At 39.4% G+C, this 16,599-nt stretch overlaps 1 protein-coding gene across 1 annotated transcript in view; it reads left to right on the top strand.

Moving 5' to 3' along the window:
* LOC131227427 (protein ZINC INDUCED FACILITATOR 1-like) overlaps positions 1-16,284 on the top strand; it is a 41,945-nt gene extending 25,661 nt beyond the window's left edge. The window contains exons 10-17 of the mRNA XM_058223236.1: positions 1,417-1,632; positions 2,296-2,383; positions 5,002-5,087; positions 5,180-5,287; positions 13,160-13,204; positions 13,431-13,519; positions 15,496-15,539; positions 15,919-16,284. Of these exons, the coding sequence (XP_058079219.1) occupies positions 1,417-1,632; positions 2,296-2,383; positions 5,002-5,087; positions 5,180-5,287; positions 13,160-13,204; positions 13,431-13,519; positions 15,496-15,539; positions 15,919-16,010 (768 nt within the window). The 3' untranslated portion in view covers positions 16,011-16,284. The remainder of the gene's footprint in view (positions 1-1,416; positions 1,633-2,295; positions 2,384-5,001; positions 5,088-5,179; positions 5,288-13,159; positions 13,205-13,430; positions 13,520-15,495; positions 15,540-15,918) is intronic.
* Positions 16,285-16,599: the final 315 nt, after the last annotated feature.

The raw sequence follows: 16,599 nt of genomic DNA, 5'->3' as shown, positions 1-16,599 counted from the left end.
GACGGCCCTGAATCCATTCGAAAGCAAAATGAGCATTTACAATTTTGGAGAGGCCCAGAGAAAAAGGACTAGGCCTGCCTATCATAAAGAGCCAAACAAAAGAAACATGCGGACTAACAGACAGAAGGAGAAATTGGAGGCTACGAGAAGCGAAGCGCCCCCAAGCCAGCTTTATCGAGAACCAGCTCCCCACGAGTGATGCGGGGAAGATCCGCAGTAGATTGGAACAACCGATTCTACTGATTTAGGCTACCCCATCTGGCCAGGCTATCTGCCGCTGCATTCTACTGCCAAGGAATATAATTAACAAAAATTGAAAGAGTTCCCTGAAGATTATCCAATTGGTTTATCCAGTAGAAGGCGATCCAAGGGACAGTCCCTCTAGTAGAGAATAAATCTATGACGGAGATGAAGTCACTTTCCACCTCAACATTAGTGAAGCCTAATTCCTTGCAACGCTTTAATCCATCAATGACAGCCTTGACTTCAGCCATGAAATTCGTCCCCACCCTATATCCCCTTGTGAATGCAAAGAGGAAATTGCCCTTCTCATTTCTACAGACTCCCCCACTTCCAGACATACCCAGATTACCTCTAGAAGATCCATCAACATTCAGTGGATTTATTCATCAACATACCCGGGTCCCCACTTACAGACTCCCCCACTTCCTCAAACTCTCTTTGTCAGTAACCATTGTGTTCAATCTCATGTTCCCAAGGACATACAATGGAATCCCTCTTCTTTAACCATTATTCATGTATGTATTTAGACTTGCCACATATTAATTAAGGCATATCAATTTGTTTGTTTAGGACCCTTGGTCATCATAATCTATGACTGAGATTATTGATATCACGTCACTAGTGGACAAGGTTCCATTGGTTTTCCAAGGCACAACTCCAACACCATACATACCTTGACATGCAATTTAACACGTGTGGAACAACAAAGCCATTATCAGGTGGGTCCACTATGGAGATAGCTTCATCCAAAAAATCATGAAAAATATTAATTAGGTTTGCTAGTGCATGTAATTGCACATAATTAAACACATCGCTAAATAAGCTCATTCTTTTAGTTGTCCATTTGTTCCTTGTGTTCTTGTTTCAATTGATGGGCAAACCAGTTTGATTTTTTACCTGTATGGTGGACCCTATCCATTGGATGGCTCGAATGTTGGACACATGTGCCATGTTGGCACTTGTGGATGCATGTGTAAAGGTTAGGAGATGCATCCATATGTTTTCAATCCATTTATCATGCTAGTTCATCTATTGAATTACCATATTCATCTCTTTAGCATAAAGTATTGGCACACTAATATTGGGTGGTTTGAAAATGATTTTAGATAACATCAAAAGCTAACCATGGAATGTAGTTCCTATGTTACATGTCATTGATCTTTTCTTTTTCAGGAAACATTGCACAAACACCGTGACAAAATCAAAGAAAGGAGCAACTCATTTGATGCTCTAGAAGCTTCCTTAAATGGTTCTGATTTGAAAGCAACCATTGAAGAAACTAAAGGAAGAGAATCAATTTCAAATGGAAGCCTTCTGAAGAATTGGCCATTAATGTCATCTATCATTGTATTTTGTGTTTTCTCTCTTCATGATATGGCTTACACAGAGGTAACTTTTCTTATTTGAGCTTCCTTATCTCATTTTCAATATTATTTGAACCATTGAAAAGTTGGTGACTTGACCCGAAACTTACCAGAGTCAACTCAACTAGACTACATTTTGAGCCGAATAACTAGAAAACTTGCTCGTGGGTGTTACTTTATTCTAAATCAAGAAGACTCATCATGTTAACTCACCATCTTAGTCCACTTTATGCAATTTGTGGACGAAGTAAAGACCAATGCACCATGGGTTGGGCACCTATTTATTTAAGTTATTTCAGATATTTTACCAGCCATGAATATGTTAATTATTTATAGCTACTGACTATTCTTCAATTTTATTTTTGATACTAAGTAAAGACTCTGATTGAATCTTCAAGCTGACATACACAGATGGCCATTGAGTCGAGCTGAGTTTTTTTGGGTTTTTACAATAATTTGAACAGCTTCTATTGTCATGTCATTACTTTTCTATATATCATTTTTTTATGAAGTATAGATGGTTTATCTATCTAGTTCATCTTAATCCAATTTTGACATCTCAAAGCTAAGACATCTTGCTTTTGTTTTCCAATATGTTACTACTTTTTTTTTAACAGGTGAATATTTTGAATTTCATAACTAGTTGAATAATTGACATGATGTCAATCAATCAAATTCTTTTTTACAGATATTTTCACTATGGGCAGTAAGTGATAGAAATTATGGAGGTCTGAGCTTTTCATCAGAGGATGTTGGTGAAGTGCTTGCAATATCAGGTACTTGGACACAATCAAGTGGACAATTTCTACTAAAAATGCTTGTATTGTGATTGTGATACTCGAGTGAATCTGACCCCACTTGGATGAGGGGTCAGACCAAGTTTCAGCTGTATCCAAAACTCAGGTGGACCCCACAAAGTGCTTTTATATGTTTTAGGCATGTCTTCACATGATTTTAGATGGTATGGCCCACCTGAGTTCTGCATACAGCTGATTTTTGGGATATCCCATAACCTAAAGGGGACCTATCAAATGCACGGTGTTGATGTTCTACACACATCACAGTGTGGCCCACACAGCTTGACCTCAAGGAAAGTTCTCATGAGGTCGACCTTATAGTACCATTTCCCATATATATATATATATATATATATATATATATATATATATATATATACAAGTTCACCGATTTGATCTAAGGTCTAGCCTCCACTAGAAAGAGTAATTTTTTCGATCATATACCTACTATTATCTCTTTGTATTTAGGATTGTCAATGAGTCAGGTCTTGAAGTACCTGTACCCAGGCGAGCTAGGTCCGAGACTTGCAGGGTCTGGGGTCCTTAGAATCCGGGTTCAATTCTTAAATACTAGACCCGGATCTACTTGACTTTGGGTACACCTTGGGTCTTTGGATCTAGATTCCAGTTTGGGTTTGGGAAAAATAAAAGCATTTCATGGTATGTAAATGGGCTCTCTTACATATATGACTTAGGAAACCTCATTTTATTGCTAGAATCACGCAGTGTATGTGTGTGTGTGTGTGTGTGTGTGTGTGTGTGTGTGTATTATTGTATGGTAAAAACCAACTAGACTGAAACTGACCCGATCGACTTTAACCAGGTCCATCACTTGGACCTAACCTAAACCTGATTAGACCCTATTTTTAACCGGGTCTAAAAGATGAGACCCAAACCTAAACCGAAATCCTAACAGGCCCAAAAGATTGACCCAAACCAATTAAAATCAAGTCAGAGCCATCAAAAAAAAAAACAAAAACCTAGCGCATTGAAAGCCCTATCCGTATTACCTAGAAACTTCTAATGTATATTTTGTTTGATATTTCAACTTACAAGTGCAAAGTTTATAGAACTGATAATCTAAACCAATGTAAATTAAATGCCCGACGAATTCTTAATAGTAGGTTTATGCAGTTGTTTAGAATCAAATCCAATACATAAGAAATTCATGGAGATTTTTTTATGCAGTTGTTTAGAGTTAAATCCCCTCTAGTGCTTACACAATACAGACTGCGCAAACGTGCCTCTACCTTAGGGCCACACCCATCCCTTGAACTACACAAACACACACTCCACCTTAGGCCTCACGCCTTTATCTAATGGACTGCGTAACCATGCCTCTGTTTAGTGGACTACGGACTTGCGCCTCCAACAAGTGGACAGCATACCTGTTCCTCCATCTGGTGGACTGCCCATTCACCCTCAAGTGGATTGTGCACTTGCCTTCTCTATTTTACTAAGAGGTTAGAAAAGGCATGTAAAGTAGAGCCTGTCCACCGGCATTCGACTGGCTCTGTGTGGTCGGCATACCAACTTTGTCGTCAAATCGGAGAGGTGAATTGGCTTATCTTCTCACGTATGGTTAATATGAACGGGCCACTAAGTTCCATGTTTCACTTCCAGACTAGTTCGTGTAATTGTCTTGCTCAATCCATAATAATCATAATAATAATAATAATAATAATAATAATAACAAAAAATAAGCTAAAATGTAACCTGCCAAATAGTTACCACTCCAGTGGCCTTTCCTAGTGTTTCATTGCTAAGTATAGTTATTGTTTTTTCAACCGTCTATTCAGTAAATAAATGATAGTTCCATCTATCAATACCTATGTTCTTGGACCACCAATAATGATTTCTCGTTAGTCACCTAATCGACCCACTTACTTCTATAATATTTATTAAAAGAAGTTACTACATAATAAACACTAATTAAAGACTTATCTTATTATGTTTGAATCTATTCCCCAACCTGCATTTGAATATAAAATTGGACATTTGGATGAAGAGTTCTAGCAAAAGAGTCCATTAATTTTTTTCGTCATCATATTGAAGGATGTTGTTTACTTCTTCCAAACAAGACACCTTAGATCACAAATCCATTCCAAAATATTTATATTTTGGTTTAGCTAATCCTTACTTATAGGAACCTTCTACTTAATGTGCTACTTCCTTCCCTGTTTCGGCTTCAGAAGAACCTTCCTTCACATTTTGGATTTACCTGTTTAGTTCTCCTTAACAAGTACCCTTCAAATAAAAAAGAGTATAAATCTACATTAATGTAAACATAAGTTTGAATTAACGTAGTCATAGTAGAATAGATTTTGGGTTGCTAAAAATGGTTATTAAGATCTCAAATGACCCATAATCCGGATTGCTCAATTTAGAACAGAAAAGGTGGGGGTTTCATGTTTTCGGTAACATTGGTTGAAACTCATGAGGATTGCAAACGCAATCTTGAAAAACGGTTCTGTTTTGGAGTTGCATACATTGCTTAACAAGCTTACACAAATGGAATTTAAGCATTTATTTTCGATGTGTTATTGAGCATTATGTATATAAAACTTTGAACTATTGACTACTAATGAAATTGGCAGGCTTTTGTCTTTTGATATTTCAACTTTTTCTATATCCGCCCGTTGAGAAGATTCTTGGACCTGTCATGGTATCCCGCATTGCGGCGGTATGCTCTCCAACACCTTTCATTATTTTGATTCATTCGCATTTCATGTATGGTATTTGGATTGTTTGAATTTTGATGCGTTCAACTTGCAGATTTTGTCAATACCATTGCTATCAAGCTACCCTTTCATAGCTATGCTATCAGGGTTAAGCCTTACATTGTTAATTAATTGTGCATCTGTATTGAAGAATGTTCTCTCTGTAAGTATAAATTCAATCTAAATTTTACTCTTAGAAGCACTATCAGTTGTAGTGCTCTTAATTGCATTGGGGGTATGTGGACAGTCAAATAAATCAATGTGGACTGTCCATTAGAATTCAAGGGCTACTATGCAAAAACACCCAAGTGTTCATATAGTGATCCACTTTAATGGAATTATGTTATTAAAAAATGGTTAAGTAATTCGTCATGGTAACAATAAAAATGGCTCATAATGAGCTTGTAATTAACCGTTGTTATGGGCCCAATGAGGGGCAATATAGAGCCAATACCAATTTTCTTTTTCTTTTTCTTTTTAATTCGACCATTATAGTGCTGTAAAGTCAATTGCATAACTTATAATAATGGTTATAAGTCTGGCGGTTACAACCACCATTATCTTTATTGAATACCTTGGATAGAATGGTTAGAATCGTTTAAATAAACTTATTCCTTCAAACTAGACGGAGTTCATGATAGACCTATAATGCAGAGGCATTTTCACATTGGGCTTGAGTGGGGTTACCTGTGGGATGTAGGGGCACAATCGGGGTGGGTGGCCCGTGTGAGGCGATCCCCACCTGTGTGAAGCAGGTGGCTCATGTGAGGTGATACACATGTGATGTGGGGCACACGATGGGGGTTCAGCCGAGGTCCTAACTGACGCAGGACAACCCTAATTATGATGCATGCTCATGGAGATAATTAAACAGCGAAAATAAAAGGAATAAATGATCTAAAATTCTAACAGTAATCATCATAACTGAGAAAATCATAAAGGAAACATGCAATGGAGCGGGCCATCACTACAACCATGGAGTATGGAATTCAATTACTACTTAGGTTGGATCCGGCGAGGGATGAGACCTCCCGATCTTGCATGGTCACACCCAATCGATTAATGAAGATCACTAGTCCGAAAAACCAAGAAGTTTTTCGGATTAGGGATTTGAGAATTTGGGGATTTAGGGTTTAGATCGGTTCTCAAGATTTTGATCGAAGAGGAATTAGCCAAAACTGAAAAATAGAAGAAAGAAAGTTATTACCTTGAGGAAGTTGGAGGGGCACAAGAAGAAATTAGAAGAAGAAGATCAAGGGGAGAGAAGAAGCACCATTAGAGAGAAGAGAGGAAGGAGGCAACCAAAGGGTTTGCTTTTCATTAATCAATAGTTGACATTCGTGTTTAGAGCTTTACCGCACTTAAATAAGCAAATAAAGACATAAAATTACTAAAATACCCCTAGGATAAGCAAATAAAGATATAAGATTATTAAAAGACCCCTAACTAAATCAAAAAACGTACAAATAACATAAATATGAGAAAGTTTAGGTGTTCGGTCTTCTTTCTCCAATCTTCCTTCACATGGGTCTTCCCTAAGTGGGGTCTTCTATATGTCCAATCACATGTGAAAGGTCTTCAGCTCCTCAATATTCGCCTATCCATAAGGACGGCACTTGTGGTTGGCGCTTTCTTTGTTGGTACACCTTGAATGCACCTGTGTCCGCATCAATTCCCCTCGGGTGAGAAAAACTCGACCCCGATGAGTTGAAACTTTTGTAGCGCTCAAGTAGATCTGGATCAATACCCTGCAATGCGTCGCCCGACAGCCACGTAGATTCAGACGATGGTTTGTTTTTCCACCTGACAAGATACCTTTGGAAACCCCCATCTCTCGTGGATACTATCTCGTCATCCAAGATTTCCTCAATTGCTTCTTTATGGGTAATGGGTGGACGAGGGGGGGAAGGGGTTGGGTAGCAAACTCAGAAAAAGGCCATGAAAGGGACGATGTATCAACAATGGGAGTATAGGCACGGACTAGATCTTCCACATTAAAAGTTGGATTAATGCTCATTTCAGATGGAAGGTCAACCCGATACGCGTTGGACCCAACCTTTTGTAATATCTTGAATGGTCCAGCACTACGCGCTTGTAATTTCTTTGCTGATCCTTGAGAGAATCGCTCTGGCCTTATTCGCACCATTACATAGTCTCCTTCTTGAAATTCTTGCACTCTACGATGAGAATCAGCTGAACCTTTATAATCATCATTGCTCTTATTTAACCGCTGTCTAATATGTGTATGCAAATCATGAATATGGCGTGCAAATGCATTAGCTGACTCAGAAGACCTTTGGGTAACAGACATAGGTAAGAGATCTATGGGCATTCTAGGTTTATAACCACTTACAATTTCAAAAGGACTCAACCCTGTAGATCTATTAACTGACCCATTATAAGCAAGTTCAGCAGTTGGTAAAATTAGGTCCCAAGTCTTAACATGTTCACCCACTAGACAACGTAGAAGATTTCCAAGGCTACGGTTTACCACTTCAGTTTGACCATCTGTTTGTGGGTGGTAAGCAGTAGAAAATTGCAAACGAGTTTCCATAATGTGCCACAGTGTCTTCCAAAAATAGCTAGTAAATCAAACATCACGATCAGACACTATGGTTTTAGGTAACCCATGGAGACACACCACACCATTAAAAAAGATACGAGCAACATGAGACGCATCTGACGTCTTCGAACATGGGAGGAAATGCGCCATTTTAGAAAAACGGTCCACAATGACAAAAATGGAATCGTGCTTTTTTATAGTCTTGGGAAGCCCGAGCACGAAGTCCATACTAATGTCCTACCACGGAGCATGTGGCACTGGCAATGGCGTGTTCAGCCCGGTATTTTGCTTTCTTTGCTTTGCCAGCTGACATGTTCGACACTGCCCTAAAACTTTGGCTACGTCTCGCTTGAGGCTTGGCCAATAGAAACGATCTTCCATGAGGGCAATGGTCTTATCACGACCAAAATGGCCAGCTATCCCTCCTGAATGAAGCTCCCAGATGAGGAATTCACGAAGGGACATACGGGGAATACAAAGTCTGTCTCCCTTGAAAAGAAAGACATCTTTAAGAACATATTCACCCATAATATGCTGGTCACTAGAGAGCGACGCGTAAGTACCCCCAAAATCAGGACATATGGGGTATTCATCTTTCAGTTGCTCAAATCCGACTACCTCTACACTCAAGGAGTTGAGCAACGCCACTCTCCTACTAAGGGCATTCGCTGGTTTGTTTTCAACCCCGGCCTTGTGTTTCAAAACAAACGAATATTCCTGAAGAAACGCTACCCACTTGGCATGCATTGGGTTGAGTTTCTTCTGAGAATGCAAATATCTCAAAGCCTCATGGTCAGAAAACAAAACGAATTCTTGCGTTAGGAGGTAGTGTCGCCAATGTCTCAGGGATTGCACTACCGCATAAAATTCTTTGTCGTAAGTGGAGTATTTTTGTTTTGCCTCATTCAGTTTTTCACTGAAATAGGCCACTGGGTGTCCTTCTTGACTCAACACTCCACCTATACCGACACCAGACGCATCGCACGCTACTACAAAGACTTTAGAAAAGTCAGGTAGATGCATGACAGGAGCTTCCACCATCTTGCCCTTAATTTCTTTAAAAGCCTTGACGGCGGCTTTAGACCACATGAACTCTCCCTTTTTCATGCACTCGGTAATGGGAGCCATGATCGTGCTAAAACCCCTAATGAACATACGATAAAAAGTTGCTAGGCCATGAAAACTTCGCACCTCATGAATGTTCCTTGGTTCTGGCCACTCAACTATGGCCCTGACTTTTTCAGGGTCTGCCCGCATCCCTTCAGATGACACTATAAATCCTAAGAACACAACTTGGTTAGACATGAATGCACATTTCTTAAGATTAGCGTACAACTTTTCCTTCCTAAGGACACTACAGACCTTCTTTAAATGTTCAAGGTGTGATTCCTTAGTGGTACTATAAATAAGAATATCGTCAAAGTACACCACTAGGAATTTTTTCATGAACGGCCTCAAAGTTTGTGTCATCACCCGCATGAAAGTACTGGGTGCATTAGTCAAGCCGAATGGCATGACCAACCACTCATATAGCCCATCTTTCGTCTTAAACGCCGTCTTCCACTCATCTCCTGGGCGTATATGAATTTGGTGATATCCACTCTTGAGGTCTATCTTAGAGAATATAGTAGACCTGGTTATCATGTCAAGCATATCATCAAGTCTAGGTATAGGGAACCTATACTTGACAGTAATTTTGTTTATGGCACGGCTGTCCACACACATGCGCCACGTGCCGTCTTTCTTTGGCGTCAACAATGCAGGCACGGCACACGGGCTCATACTCTCTTGGATGAAACCCTTTTGCAGAAGCTCATCAATTTGCTTCTTCAACTCTGCATGCGCTGCAGGGTTCATCCTGTAGTGAGGAAGGTTCGGTAAAGTAGACCCTGGGACAAGATCAATGGCATGCTGTATGTCCCTCATAGGTGGCAACTCATTCGGTAAGTCTTCAGGAAATACATCACTGTATTCCTTCAGGACCGAGGTCACCTCACAGGGCAACTCTGATGGAACCTCAGGTGTAATTTCTCTAGTCACAAGGGCATACACCATAGAATCCTCCTTAGCCTCTTTTTCAAACTCTCTTGCGCTGATTATATGTAAAGACTTAGGTTTGGATTTTCCCATTTCTCTAGGCTCACTTGCTTTCTCATCCTTCTTCTTCCCTAGTGTATTCTCAAGTGGCATGGGATTAAGTTTGATCTTTTTACCATTATACATAAAAGTACACGCATTCGAACGGCCAAAGATCGTGACATCATTATCGAATAGCCACGGTCTACCTAGGATAACATGTCCCACATCCATAGGTAAAACATCACACCACAGGGACTCTTTGTATGACCCAAACTCGATGGGGACTATACATTGCTGGGTGACAGGTAGGGATGTCTTGTCAACCCAAGAAACTTTATACGGGTCTGGATGAGGTGTGGATTTCAGTTTTAAGCGATCTAAGGTGCTAGTGGAAATCACATTCTGACAACTTTCACTGTCCACTATCACCTTACAATTCTTTTCACCACACTTGGCAATAGTGTAGAAGATAGTGCTTCGACGCCAGTCAGCACTACTTCTAGACTGAGCTAACACACGCCTGACTACTGCAAGCGTTGCTTCTTCATCCACTTCTTCATCAGTAAGTCCTCCTTCAGGGTGATACTCTTCTACTTCAAAATCACCCTGGTCATCTCCACCCTCGTGGGACTCGCCTATAACTAAGGCTCTCCCACGGCTCTTCGTAGGACACTGATTAGACATGTGGCCAAGGTTGCCACACTCATAGCACCTCACTTGGCTCATGTTACTAGGACCGGCACCAAGAACCCCTTTGCCTTTGTCCTCCCTAGGCCTAGGCGGAATGGTCGCCTGTGCCCTAGGTTGATTGCCAATATTAGGTCTAGTTCCTTGGGAACTAGATCTAGCATTGGAGTCTCGGGACTCGAAACGACGAAAGACAGGAGCCTTCAGATACTGCTCTAACTCCTGCACGACTTGATATGCTTCATCTAAGTCCGTTAAGGGCCGAGTAATAAGCTCGCGCTGAAGATCCGCACAAAGGCCCGTCTTAAAACGCGAGAGCATTATTAGAGGGTCTTCTCGGATATCACATCGCATCACATACTCTTCAAATTTAGCGATGTAGTCAGCGGCAGGCATTGACCCTTGGCGTAAGGATTGCCATTGGTCAAGGAGCTTCTGACGGTATGAGAGAGGAAGGTACTTCTCCTTCAACTTCTCTTTCATCTCATACCAATGTGTGATAGGGGCTCTACCAACTCTCTCTATCCTACGCTCGGTGTTGGTCCAGAAGAGCTTGGCTTGACCCACAAGCTTCATCTTAGCAAACCGCATTTGACGGTTTTCTGACATGCCATACCACTCAAAGTAGTGGTCCATGTCAGCAACCCAGTCAAGGAATGCCTTAGGATCCAAGCGTCCATCAAAACTCGGGGCCTCAACTCTCACACTCTTCATCGCACGCTCATCTGGATCATAACGGTCTTGATGACCACATGTGGCTCGTGCCTCTCGCACCACACCACGACCGTTACCACGATCTCTATCCTCACTACCACCACGTGTGGCAGCACGTTCTTCAATGATTCCTTCCACTTGGGAGTGCGCATCTTCCCCTATAGCGGGGTTTTCCTTTTGGGACGCCTCTAGTTGCTCCACCTTAGTCATGGTAGTGGTAATTTGGTTCTCAAGGCGGGCAAACTCACGCCTTTGACCCGCTTCTAGGGCGGTTATCTTTTATATCAATTGAGCAAGTTGCTCAGATAACTGCTCGTTATTCATGGTAGGTTGAAGTCCGAAACCTCTACCTCTTCTCGTGGGCATACAATGAAGACTTGAACCAAACTCTACCTAATTAGACTACTAGGTGTTATGACTTTCAAGATGAATGCGATGAATGCAAAACTACTATGAACTGACACAATTAAGTTGAAACAGGAAACAACTCAAATCTATGGAAATTTTCCAGATTAGGAACTTTCTAAAATTGGAAAGTTTCTAAAATTGAAAACTTTCTAAACCTGAAACTTTCCTAAGTTAAACCTAAAAATCAAAACCCTAATTTGATAACTCGATCTAGACAAAAACCATGCAAGCCTAGGCTTTGATACCAAATTTGACGCAGGACAACTCTAATTATGATGCATGCTCATGGAGATAATTAAACAGCGGAAATAAAAGGAATAAATGATCTAAAATTCTAACAGTAATCATCATAACTGAGAAAATCATAAAGGAAACATGCAATGGAGCGGGCTATCACTACAACCATGGAGTATGGAATTCAATTACTACTTAGGTTGGATCTGGCGAGGGATGAGACCTCCCGATCTTGCATGGTCACACCCAATCGATCAATGAAGATCACTAGTCTGAAAAACCAAGAAGTTTCTCGGATTAGGGATTTGAGAATTTGGGGATTTAGGGTTTAGATCGGTTCTCAAGATTTTGATCGAAGAGGAATTAGCCAAAACTGAAAAATAGAAGAAAGAAAGTTATTACCTTGAGGAAGTTGGAGGAGCACAAGAAGAAATTAGAAGAAGAAGATCAAGGGGAGAGAAGAAGCACCATTAGAGAGAAGAGAGGAAGGAGGCAACCAAAGGGTTTGCTTTTCATTAATCAATAGTTGACATTCGTGTTTAGGGCTTTACCCCACTTAAATAAGCAAATAAAGACATAAAATTACTAAAATACCCCTAGGATAAGCAAATAAAGATATAAGATTACTAAAAGACCCCTAACTAAGTCAAAAAATGTGCAAATAACATAAATATGGGAAAGTTTGGGCGCTCGGTCTTCTTTCTCCAATCTTCCTTCACATGTGTCTTCCCTAAGTGGGGTCTTCTATATGTCCAATCACATGTGAAAGGTCTTCAGCTCCTCAATATTCGCCTATCCACAAGGACGGCACTTGTGGTTGGCGCTTTCTTCGTTGGTACACCTTGAATGCACCTGTGTCCGCATCACTAACCCATGGGATGTGGGGCCTAGGCTATGAGATAAAGAGATGTCCTGCATCAGCCTGCTAAGGGTATTTTGGTTATATAATCCATCTTAAATAAAATATTATCTACCAACCAAAGTCACATACTCTTGAATCTCTAATGTCATCTTTCATCTTCTCGTTGTGCTCTCGTTCTTGATCCTTTTGTCTAAACCTATCTACATGTACTTAGACTCTAGCTCCCACCAAATGGATGGATCAAAATCTTGAAATGGCCATCCATTTTAGAGGCTAAAGATGGTTAGAGTCACCCAGTTGGTGTTCAATTCTTACATGGTGGCCATGAATTGTCGGATGGAACTAACCGTTTGCTCATATTGATTGATTGGATGTCCATATGTCCCAATGCAACTAGGTACATTATAAGTTCTACTGCTCTATTCACACAAATAAACACACAAGCAAGCACAAAAAATCAAGAATCTGACCTATTGGAATGCAATTAGGTGACCATTATGACTGGATTGTTACTTTTGCAAAACAATGCTGTGGTAATTTTCTATGCTTCATTTACTTTTATCCATCCCTGCACTCTAATTTTCATGAAACTGGGAGCCAACATGAAAGATGTGTGCTTGATCAGAATATCTCTATCATGTGGGCCACTCTCCTTTGATCTTCTGGGCAAATTCACTGATCATGCACATGTGTTTCAAATTGGCACATGTAGTCACTCTGCATTAATGCATTTTTCATAGCTTCCTGTTGCAATGGCAGCCCCAACAACAAAGAGGAGCTGCAAATGGCATTTCTATGACTGCAGTGTCCATTTTCAAGGCAATGGGTCCTGCAGGAGGAGGTGCCTTGTGAGTATTCTATACAACTTATTTTTCTTTGATCTTTTTTTGTTATGCAATGATATGGAATGATGTATTTCAAGAAAGATGAAATCTAAGATTTTTGTGTTGTGGAAAAAGCTCCCATATTCAAACAATGTAACATAGAAGAAAAGAGCCAAAGAACAATAAGAGATAAGAGGCATGGAGATTTTACATGGTTCAGTAATTGCCTTTATCTGGAGGATAATACTATAGAGCTTTATTCTTCACAAAAATAAGAAAAATAAATTATTATTAATAATAATAATAATAACAGTACAAGGCTAACCTCTCTCACTGCAAACAAGGTCTTTCGTAAAGGAATTTCTCCCCTTTATGTGCATGTGTTTTCCTGTTTATAGCCAACACAGAGGCCAAGTGTCGCTAGGAAGGACGTGATGAGGTCAATCACTATCTTCCTCAGGGATAAGTACTCCGAATCGACGAGCTTTCTAGATTCTTCACAGAGTCTTCGAATCCACGAGGGATAAAATAAAAATAATTTCTAATAAATTTGAAAATAAATTGATTGATGATAAAAATGAAATTACAATCCTTTAAATAATGATTTCAAACCTAGGATAGAGTTTTAGACTCAAACTCCCTAAAAATGTGACTTACTATAAATAGTAAACTTACTATTTACATATGGTTATCATTCCTACTATACTTCATGGTTTTTGGCCAAAAATAGTAAGTGTCCAATTTGGCTTAACCCTGTTATTCTCTTAATTTTTCTAAGCCTTTTCATGTTGAGCATGACTCTTAAAACTCAAATGATCAAAAGTTATGATCGAATTAAAACTTACCATTTATGGTAAAAACAAAATTAGATTGGACTTTTGACCGTCGATATGATGGAATATCGCAGCCAGCATGGGCAACCCGGCATAGCGAATTGGTTGGCTAAAGAGCTTCTCCTACCCAAAATCATATATGATATGTCTAAAAACTCATTTCAATTTGTGTGATATGACTGTTTTGAGGTTCTGATGATACTGATCACTTCCACCTCTGATGCCTTTGATCGGGACTTCTCTGGTTCATCTTTGCCATGAAAGTGTCGACAACCCACTCTACATCACCAAGAGAGGGAACTTGTCTAAAAGATACTTAAACCCAGCTTCTTACACTTTTAGAACCAAGAGAGGGAAAAGGAAGGAGTTTCCAACTAGGAAGCATCCCATGTGCACACCATGAGAGTAGGCACTTCTTCCAATTTGGAAAGTGCCATGTAGGCACCACTGTGTCAGTTTGATAAAGGATTTGGAAAGTCCAACTAACTGTACATGTGGGGTCCACCCTTTGGTGATCCAAACGTTCATATGGTGGACCTTGTTGAAGTTGATGCCCAAAAACTTCTCCCCATCTCATGGTTCCAAGTTTCCAAGTTGTATCCATCTGATAAAGTCCCTCGCTAGCGATGATTTCCAATGTCCATCATATGGACATGCATGATCATTTCATTGGGAGGATAATGGTTCCTTTCCAATGATGGGGCACTCCATATCAACTCCTTACATTAACTGAAAGGTGAGGCCCACAAGATCAACGTCTTATGCATGCGATGCAATTCCTAATCTCTTTTATTCTTTTAAGACATGTTTTGTTTTCCAATTACTATACTAAATGTCTGTAAATGGGTAATGATTACTTACTCTTGTAATTGTGTGGTAATATCACATACGTTTAATTGCAATGATGATTTTACTACATTTTGTTTTACCCTGAAATTATTGTAAAAACAGTAGTTTTATAGTATAAAAATGTAACGATTACGATTTGCTTTTCCTATTTTTTTTTGCAAGAATATTTGATTCTCGATTTACAAGCCATTATTCCTGATAAAACAAACACCTGAAAATGATAATAATGGTTAATTTATATTGCATTTCATAGGAAATTGAAAAACCATATAGGCCATATTCACTTGTCCTTGAATTAAAAAATGTTGGTATTTTCAGGTTTGCGTGGGCACAAAGGCGTCAAAATGCCTCCTTCCTACCAGGTACTAAAAGGCTTTTTACTCGGTTTTCTAAAACTTAAAAACAAGTCGAAACTCAGCTGAGTCAGCTCAACTCGGCAAGAAACTCAGGAACTGATTAGACCCAAACCCACAACCTCTAAAACAGGTGCTAACTATTCATTAAGCTTAATTATCTCTAAATGTGCCATTTTTTACCTAACCATAATTTAAATTTCTGTTATCACTTTAAACGCGTCTCTACTTAATTATGAAATATCAAATCGAGTTGGGTCGAGTCTTCGATTCGACACAACCCAGCTGAACATTGAGGCGAGTCAAGTATTCGGGTTTTATAACTATAATGCATGTGTCCCATTCTCCTTAATTGGATCCTAATTACTGTTAGTTTGTTGAAATGCAGGTGATCAGATGGTCTTCTTTATGTTAAACGTGGTCGAGTTCATTGGAGTGATCTTGACCTTCAAACCTTTTTTAACTACACCCAACGCTTAGTCTGCAGGACAAGAACAAAGTGAGATTAAAGGACACGATTTCTCGTGATTCTATAACTGGGGCCATTTTTTCTCTTGCTCCTTTTATTTGATACTCTGGCAGAGTGTGATTGATGATATGCAGGCACCACTTCTTGGGCTGTACCTTAATTTTTCCGTAGTGTTTATTTACTATCCAATCTATTGATAAGGTCAAATAATCCTGGATGAAGGGAAAAAATAAATATCAGCTTGATCCAAAACTTTCGTGGCCCATTAATAGTCAATCACCACTGTTTCTTATGATATGGTCCACCTGATAATTGGATTTACTTCATTTTTGGCATAATGTATTAAAATAATCTGGAAAAATTGATGGACGGTGTGGATATATATATATATATATATATATATATATATATATATATATATATATATATATATATCAGCTTGATCCAAAACTTTCGTGGCCATTAATAGTCAATCACCACTGTTTCTTATGATATGGTCCACCTGATAATTGGATTTACTTCATTTTTGGCATAATGTATTAAAATAATCTAGAAAAACTGATGGATGGTGTGGATATATATATATATATATATATATAT

Source organism: Magnolia sinica, chromosome 15, assembly GCF_029962835.1.
Source record: "Magnolia sinica isolate HGM2019 chromosome 15, MsV1, whole genome shotgun sequence".
Classification (NCBI taxonomy): domain Eukaryota; kingdom Viridiplantae; phylum Streptophyta; class Magnoliopsida; order Magnoliales; family Magnoliaceae; genus Magnolia; species Magnolia sinica.
Note: the sequence above shows the minus strand (reverse complement) of the source record. Positions and strands in the feature narration are given on the sequence as shown.